The 8,960-nt window shown below is 54.7% G+C and overlaps 1 protein-coding gene across 1 annotated transcript; it reads right to left on the bottom strand.

The window, feature by feature from the left end:
- Positions 1–1,951: 1,951 nt before the first annotated feature.
- On the bottom strand, positions 1,952–2,698 carry LOC124700017. Its single transcript, XM_047232217.1, has one exon. The coding sequence runs from the start codon at positions 2,654–2,656 to the stop codon at positions 2,015–2,017; it is 642 nt and encodes a 213-aa protein (XP_047088173.1). The 5' UTR covers positions 2,657–2,698; the 3' UTR covers positions 1,952–2,014.
- Between the last annotated feature and the right edge of the window lie 6,262 nt (positions 2,699–8,960).

Here is an 8,960-nt window from a genome sequence, read left to right as displayed (position 1 = left end):
GACGATAGCGGTGCTCTCCCAGTCAAGCCGCTCGCGATCCAGGTCGTAGGAGGTGGCGATGTAGCAGGAGTCTTCGTCGTCGCGCGTGGTGGGGTGGCCCAGGAACGACATGGTCGCTGGGGCGGCCGTCGGACGCAGCAGCGTCTTGCTTGGAGGCGGTGGTCGAGGTGACGGCTTGCGATAACGTGGTTGAGGGCAAGAGGCGACGAAGTGATCCGGGGAGCTGCAGCGGAAACACGCCCTCGAGCCTTTATTTGAAGAAGCTGGAGTCGAGGGGACGCTGCGTCGGGAAGGGGAGAGGAGGCGGCGGCGGCCGGCCTCGCACGACGCAGAGGCCCTTCGAGCTTCGCGTCTGTCGCGGCGAGACATAACCCTCGTCCACCCATCTTCCGAGAAAGTGGCGGAAGGGCCCAGGCCCGTGGAAGCCAAGCCGTTCCGTAGGCGCGGGCTAGCGTGGGCCCCCCCGTAGTTTGAGGACGTCGAGGACGGCAGGTTGAAACGGACGGTCTTCTTAGCGCCGCAACGTGCCGGAGCGCCAGGGGCCGTGGGCGTTCGGAGGATGCCCACCGGAGTTGAAGACGAGGCCGAAAGAGGCGGAGAGGCCGCGCGGCGCCAAGCAGCGAGCGAGGCGCAGATCGCCTCGCAATCTTCCGGTGATGGCGCGTCGAGAGGAGATCCCGGAGCGACCGCGCTCCGCAGTGGAACGGGGTGCCTGCCATCGCCCGCCGGCGGCAGGAGGGCAGACGAAAGGGCCGTCGTGGCTGCAGATCTTGCAGCAACTCTTGAGGAAGGGAGAGACGGAGCTCCTAGGAAGGCTGGTGTAAACCCTGGTGGGATGGATGAATAATAAGTATTAGGGTGGAATTAGTTAGTAATTGTTGTAATGAACTATGTGATTAGTAGAAATGTTGTTTGTTATTCCAAAATTAAGAGTGCTAATCATTACTACTTTTTATCGTAATAAAAGATCATCGTTGATGGGAATGCTTCATTAAATTCATAGTCCCACCAATAATCACTATGAATTTACTGTTCCTCAAAAATAAAGTAAATTCATAGTAGCCTTTAGACTAGTCATAGTGGGGAGTAACATAGCGTAGTAACATGGTGCATGTTACTACTCTATGTTACTACCTCCATAGTGGATAGTTACTATATGTGGTGTCATGCATGTTATATTTATTAGATTTGTAGACTCATCTTGTCTTGATAAGTGTGATGTTATGGTAATATAGCTAGTTACCACCTCACTCTCTTTCTTCATTTATTGCCATGCCATGTCACCAAAATGCATTGGGGTGTGTGATGTTACTAGCTATGTTACTCCCACTATGAATAGTCTTAGACCTGATGGTGGGCGTCTCGTGGTCCAACCTGTAAATGTCCACGCCACGGTCCCACCTATAATGGTGTTTTGATCCCACTGTCAGTTATTTGCTATTTTATCAATGCCCATGTCTCCTAATCCACATATAAGCGCTTCTCGGTCCCACTCATATCAGACATTCAAAAGCTTTGACTCGACGAAAACACATTGTCTGGTTATTTGCGAATCTGGGCTAGAGCGAGGAGGGCAAAAATAAAGTGTTTCTATAGTTGGGCAAAACTGATTAGTACTACTGTAATCTATGTGGGACACGAAACCAATTATCCTTAATCAAATTCAGACGAATGATTTCTAGCAAATCCAGAAAAAAAATCTTGAGAGTTTCTTTTCTTCACAAAAATCGGGAAAAAAAAAACTATACAGTAAGTTCATTTTCTTCACTGGTTTTACATCAACCGATCAAGTGATAAACTGTTCGTGTCTCCTCCTCTGCCTTATCCCTTAGCAGTAGGGATTGAGCAAACAGGTACACACACGCAAACAGTCTCCAGCAAAATTACATAAGCTGGGATCTCAAATCACGCGAGCCTTCATTTTCCTACGTAAGCAACAATGGTGCGCATATATCGCCGTGCCCAACCACAGCGTACACGCCGGCAGCTGGCCGGTCGCCGTGTGACCCAAAACTCAAAAGTACCAGCCTCGTCCAGTGGCAGCGATAGCATCCACCTCCGCCCTCGCCTCGGCGGCGTACCTCCTCCCGGGCGGCAGCGGCAACGACGAGGCGGACGAGATCGACGCCGACCGTCGCATCCCAAGCCCGGCGCCGTCCGACCTGAAGCTGCTGCCTCCCGACGAGCTAGAGCTGGAGCTGAAGCTCGATGCGGATGCAAACCCAAACCCGGCGCTTTTCTTGCTGCCCTTCCTCCGGAGCATAGGGAGCCCGAAGCACCCGAACGCCGCCGTTCCGGCCTCAGGCGCAGCGGCGCCATACTCCGTCGCCACCGCCCTAGGCGCGGCGTCAATGAAGGCAGTCGGCGGCGCCCGGCGGTGACCACCCGCGTACGCGTAAGGCCGGCGCCGGGACGGCGACACGGACGCCGAGCGCGCGGAGGAGACGCGAGGCGACGAGGCGGCCGAGTGGTGGTGGTAATACGGCGACGGCGACGACGTCATGGACGGAGGCGGCGTCAGCGTCAGCTTCGGCGCCACCTTGGCGGGCGATGCCGCCGCCGCGGCGCTCGCGCTCCTCGTGTGCTTCGGCGTCCCCGGGCAGACCTCCCACTTGAACGGTATCGCCCCGGCCCTCCTGCACGAGTCATCTTCCATCGCTCCTGCAACCTTGTAAATTACCTCTCTCAGAAGTGTGAGCTGAACTCCTCTGTCTAGAATTTGTTTTCTGTCCCTCTCCCTCTGATCGTGCTTCTGAATTTATAGAGGCCGTGGCTGGCGATGATTCAGGAGTGATTCGAGGGGGAGATGGACTAGTTCGAGATAGTGGGAGGCTATCCGAACTTTGTTTAGTGTGCATGCGTTGAGAAATTTTGGCGGTTTGGCACTAAGTGGTAGGCGAACCGGAGAAAATTGAATTGTGCGATCGACCATGTTACCTCTGACTTCTTGTTTCAGCACAAGACAAATTCAGCATGATTGTGTAGTACGAGTACTTTTTTTCTCCGGGTTCGGCTGACGACCGGCGCATCGATCAGTTAGGGGAATGTCGTTTTCAGGTTTGACGACCTGTGCAGAAACGAGACGACGACGAGACGCGCACGTAGATCGGAGCGGAAACTTTCCGGTGGTTCGTGGGCGGCCGGCGGCGTGATTGGATTGGAGAAGATAACAGGTCTATGGTTTGTGATCTCGTACGTATGCCCACCAAAATGTTAATACTGGCTGATTGATTGTGCGGCTGGTAACTAGCGTGGCTAATCCGGCTGTGGTGGTTGCTCGAGTTAGATTGTCCCAGATTCAGCTGGAAATTTAGACGTGTGCATCAGAGCTCCAAGAAGACGTTTTTTTTTTTAGATAAAAGGCACTAGGTGCCCGACTTTAAATTAATAAAGCCCCACAGGTTCACATAAGATCAATACATGCTGCGGCGTACAGCTTAGCCAAGGAAACATAAACACAGAACTGGGGTCGGCCTCCCCTAACAGACCGAGAACCAGAAAGCAACTACGACATCCGCGCCCTGGGCGGAAGCAGGCAGATGTAAAATCAGTCGTCGTGCGGAAGATGAAGAGCATGGACCCGTCTGAGCTCGGAGATCAGCCACCTAAGCCAGGGACGGTCCTTGGGCTTCGCCAGGATGAGCCACTGCTGCATGCAAAACATGGTTTTAAAGATTATGTCAGCAGGGTGTCGAATAAGCTTGGACTCCATAGTTAGTTTGTTTCTGATAAGCCAAAGCGCCCAGGATTGTGCCAGGAAAAGGCACCAAATCGTTCTACGAGCCCGACCCGCGAAATTGGTGAGTATAGCGAAGAATTGCGGGAAGGATGCAGGGCACCAACTGCACTGGAGGATGAGTCTGAGGACACTCCAAGCGAACATGGCAAACGGGCAGGAGAAAAAAATGTGATCCGCCGTCTCTCTTTCCCCACAGAGAGCACAATTGCCGTTGCCCGGGCCGTGTCTCGCCAGGATGTTAGCACTTGACGGAAGACGATCGAGGACTAGTTGCCACGCAAAGATACGGATTTTAAGAGGCACTTTAGCTGCCCAGACATCCTTGAAATGCGCCACTGTCGCCCCTTGCGACAGTCGAGCATACAAGGATTTGACAGAGAACATCCCGTTGTTCTCAAGGCGCCAGGACACCTTGTCCTGGCCTTCAGACAGCACCGTTGAGTCGATCAGCTGTTGCAACTCATCAAGTGCCGTGGCCAGACCCTGATCCAACTGTCTTCGGAAGGTTAACGGGGCATTGGATCCGCACACCTGAGCCACGGAGTCCATCTGCGAAGTAGCAACGTTGAATAGACCTGGAAATCTGTCCTTCAGCGGGGTATCCCCCACCCACCGATCCATCCAAAACTTGGTGCGGCGACCATCCCTAATGGAGTGTTGGGCGCCTAACTTGAACAGATGCTTGATTTTGTGAATGCTGCGCCAGAACTGAGAGCCCTGCTGGCCAGAAGCCGAGAAAATGTCGTCTGAATTGTTGTACTTAGCATTGATCAGCTGCCTCCACAATTGATTGCCCTCCTGGTATAATTTCCAGACCCATTTCATCATAAGGGCGATGTTCATCAATCTGGAGTTTACAATCCCCAGGCCCCCACTTGCCTTAGGTCTGCAAACTGCAGGCCAATTAACCAGGTGAAACTTTCGCTTAGGGCCCACTCCTTCCCAGTAGAAGCGGGCTCTGTGGGAATCGAACTTGGCATGAATGCCGTCTTGAAGCAAAAACAGGCCCATCGCATAGGTAGGGAGGTTGGCGAGGCAAGCGTTAGATAAGATGAGCCGACCTCCCGCCGACATGAACTTGCCCCACCAGGGTTCCACCTTCGCAGCCAGCTTTCTGACTAGGAATAACCACTGTTCCATGGTCAGCGCTCTATCCGAAATAGGGAGTCCCAGGTAGATGAATGGAAACTCCCCCAACTTGCAGTTTAACTGGTCAGCTACCTGTTGTTGTCGATCCGGTGATCTTCCCATGACGATCACCTCAGATTTGTGATAGTTGATTTTAAGGCCTGACATGTCCTTGAAGCACATGAGGATGAACTTGAGGTTAATCAATTGCTGCTCATCATCCTGGATCATGATAATGGTGTCGTCCGCGTATTGAAGATGCGTAATTCCCCCCGAAATCAAGTGGGGCACCACACCCGCTATGTGGCCGGCAGAGTTGGCCTTAGTCAAGATGATCGAGAGAGCTTCTGCCATGAAGTTGAAGAGAAGGGGAGAGAGCGGGTCCCCTTGCCGTACTCCCCTCTTATTCCTGAAGAAGGGGCCGATTTCGCCATTGATGGAGATAGCAGTCTGTCCACCAGAAACCAGCTGCATGATCCGATGCACAGCCCCAGAATCAAAACCTTTACATCTGAGGACCTCCCTGAGGAAATCCCAGTTCACCCTGTCGTAGGCCTTCTCAAAGTCAAGCTTCAGCAGGACACAAGCCTCCCTCCTGGCTTTAACCTCATGCACCACCTCATGGAGAGCCAAAACCCCATCCAGAATGAACCTGCCTTTGATGAACGCAGATTGGTTCGGACTAATTACCCTGTTAGCGATTGGATCCAACTTGCAGGCCATAGCTTTTGAGACTATCTTGAAGATCACGTTGATGAGCGCAATAGGGCGAAACTGAGTGATGCGGTCAGCCCCCTGGACCTTAGGAATTAGAGACAGGACCCCGAAGTTGAGCCTGGAAATGTCGATCCTTCCCAAGAGGAAGTCATTAACGATGTGCAGGACTCCCATCCTGAGCAGGGGCCAAAATTTCTTGAAGAATTGGACGGGGAGGCCATCTGGACCTGGGGCCGTGTCCGATTTCATGTCCTGAACCAGACCGTCCAGTTCAGACTGAGAGAGAGTACGCAGAATATCCTCATTCTCCTGAGGAGAAACTCTAGCCGCCGGCACCCAGGCCCCTGGGTCCAGGGTGCACACCCTTGTGTCACTAGAACCTAGGAGCCGGCGGTAGAAAACGTAAATGTGTTCCTGAATCTGTCTCTTGTCCGTAATCGGGCCCTCATCCGACAGGAGTCTCTGAATACAGCATTTCCTACGCCTTCCGTTGGCCACCGCATGAAAATAAGCCGTGTTGGAGTCCCCCTGGAGCATCCATCTAACTCTCCCCCTCTGTCTCCAGTACTCTTCTTCTACCCTAAAAATGGCAAGGATTTGGTCTTCAAGGTGATATCGGAAAGCCCATTCCTCACCGTCCAGCCCCACTGAATCAGCTTTGTCATCCAGGCTTTTGATCTGATGTAGGAGCGCCGTCTTGGCGGCGTTAGCCTCGGCTTTACGGTTAGCATTCCAGCCTTTTAGTTTTTTCCTCACGCCACTAGACATGAAGCTCCACCAGTCGAGGACATCCCTTCCTCGAACCTTGGCAGCCAGGTCACCCCAAATAGCAGCAAACATATCAGCGAACTGCGGTAGTTCAAACCATCCCGATTCAAAGAAGAATCTATTACTAGTGCATTGAGTATCTTGGCCCGAATCAAGGATCAGGGGAGTATGGTCAGAACCCAAGCTGGTTTCGGCCATTAAGGAGCACAGCGGGAAGTGAGTGTCCAACTCAGGTGCGATGAGGACCCTATCCAACACACACCTCACCGGGTTAAGGCGCTTGTTCGTCCAAGTGTAACGCGCCCCTGTGCGCGGGATCTCCCGTAGACCCCAGCTAGCAATGTTGTCATTGAACGCTTCCATTCTTGCCCAGTTAATTCTGTCATTGTTTTTATCTGCTGCATCCCGCAACAGATTGAAGTCCCCACCCATGAGAACAGGTAGATCCGACGCTGCCACCTTATCTGAAATTTCCTGGAGGAACTCTTGGGTAAACGCATGATCTGCTGGCCCGTACACTCCTATAATCTCAAACTTGAAGTTGTCCGCTCTGCACATGATAGATGCACTGATGAAGAATTGACCCAGCGAAACTCTCCCCACGTCAAAAACGCTGTCCCTGAGCCCCAGGAGCATCCCCCCCGAGTGTCCGTTTGCCGGCAGCCAGCACCAAAAAAATTTCTCCCCCACCTCAAGGTTTCTAAGTTCCTGGTCCGTGAAATCCTGCTTGATAGTTTCTTGAAGGCAAACCAGATCGATCTTGTGAATACGGAGGTAGTCTTTGAGAAGGGTTCGGCGCCCCCGCCGCCCGAAACCCCTGATGTTCCAGAAGAGGGCTCTCATTGGGGACCACACTTGCGACCCCGTGCTTGGCGGGTTAGCACTCGTGTTCCGACAGCAGCAGACTTCTTGCAAACCTTCTTTTTCCTCACAGCAAGGGCCCCTTTCTTCTTTCTGCCCCCAGAGCTCTCAGGTGCACCCGCACCCTCTTGGGAAGCAACCCCTGTTGCCTCCGCCGGAGTTTGTGTCTCCACCGCACCCTCCGCGGCAGTCGCTGCCTCTTGCTCCGCAGCAAGCCTGTCCCGGGCAAGCGCAAGTTCTGCTTGGGCCAGCTCCTTGGCACGAATGATTGACAGCAACGGGGCCGGGTTGCCAGCCGCCGAAGGGAACAAGATGCAGCTATCCTTAGCCACACCCAGAAGATGATCATCGGAAACTTTTGGGAAAACCGCAAAGCGAGAGAGGGATTTGGGAGTGGGAGAAGCGGAATTACCAGGCGTTTTCTTCTGTGCGCGGGCGATGGCCTTCTGCAGTATTGGTTCCGCCGAGGCGGAAGCCTCACGCCTGCTCCTACGCGACGGGCCCACCGACTTGGACTTGGTGCGTGGCGCCCTTGCCACCTGCGCCGCCAGCTCGCCTATGACAGAGCCCTCCGTGGACAAGGATCCCTTCAAGCCTGCATTCCCCTGCTGCTCCCCGTCCGCAAAGATCAGCTGCATCGCCACCTCCTTGCCTGCAGCCCCCAGGGCCAGGGAGGGGCGATCCTTGTTGCTCTTGCTGCGACGCTCCTTCTCCCTCATCAGGTTGGGGTCCGATTCCCAAGTGGGGCTCAGGCCCACCTCCGCACGCTCTTCCTGGGTTAAGTGCCAAGCCTTTCCTTCAGTGCGGCCGTCCACGCTAGGAGTCGCGAGGTCGTCAGGGGTGGCTGAGTTCGTTAGAGGAGAAGGAGACACAGGCGGCTGGTCCCCTTCAGTGTCCGCAGCCAACTCAAGCGACGAGGCCGAACCCTCCACCGGGGTTAGCAGGGTCTTCAGGATGGGGAAGATATCCCCTTTCCCCAACAGGTTTGATCCATACTGATTCAGAGCCGAGGCGGGAATCACAGAGGTTGCTTTGCTCTGAAGCGTCTCCTCGGGACCGAGTGCCACCGATTTGAGTTTGGGCACCCCGCCGGCCCCAGGGCGAGGCGCAGAGGACCCTTTGTCCTTCGAGATGTGCTTGCCGCGCCGGCCGTCCCATCCTTCGCCCTCTGATTCATCCCCTTCTTCCTCCTTGTCGTCAAAGGCCGGGTTTGGAGGTGGCGGTGGAGCGGAAGGAGCCGCACCAGTAGCCCCTTCGACCAGAACACGCACCTTGAAGCCTTGGGAATTGACAAAAAGCATCAGGTGGGAGGGGAGCTGGGCAGGCCTCCTGCAGCCGACAAGCAGGCGAACTGGGGTGGAGTCAAGCTCCAGAGATTGGTCGTCGACACCGAGAGGGCGCCCCAGCTCCCTAGCTGCCAACAGAATGCGCACCGGCTGTCTGTACGGTGGCGGGACGTCGAAAAGCTTCACCCACACCTCTTCGAGCCTTTCCGACGCAGACGGGTCCCCAACAGCAGCGCTGACCACCGCGCGGATGTTGCAGTTCGGCAGATTGAGCCCACCGCCGCGGATCGCCATGCGGAGACTCTCCTTGGAAGGGAAGCAAGTGGTAAACTCCCCGTTGCTGAGCTCCTGAACGTTCCATCGCCATTCCTCGTCCACCAGGTCCTTCAGCTCGTCCTCCAGTTGTTCTGCCGAGAGAGATCCCTCAGCCAGCGACACCCTTGCCGCATTGGGAGCCGGGG

Source organism: Lolium rigidum, chromosome 3 (assembly GCF_022539505.1).
Source record: "Lolium rigidum isolate FL_2022 chromosome 3, APGP_CSIRO_Lrig_0.1, whole genome shotgun sequence".
In the NCBI taxonomy this organism is placed as follows: domain Eukaryota; kingdom Viridiplantae; phylum Streptophyta; class Magnoliopsida; order Poales; family Poaceae; genus Lolium; species Lolium rigidum.
This window is presented reverse-complemented; position numbering and strand designations above follow the sequence as displayed.

What these genes read in the sequence shown, in the direction of transcription:
- LOC124700017 (XM_047232217.1), bottom strand. Translation starts at nt 2,656, where the DNA reads ATGGAAGATGACTCGTGCAGGAGGGCCGGGGCGATACCGTTCAAGTGG.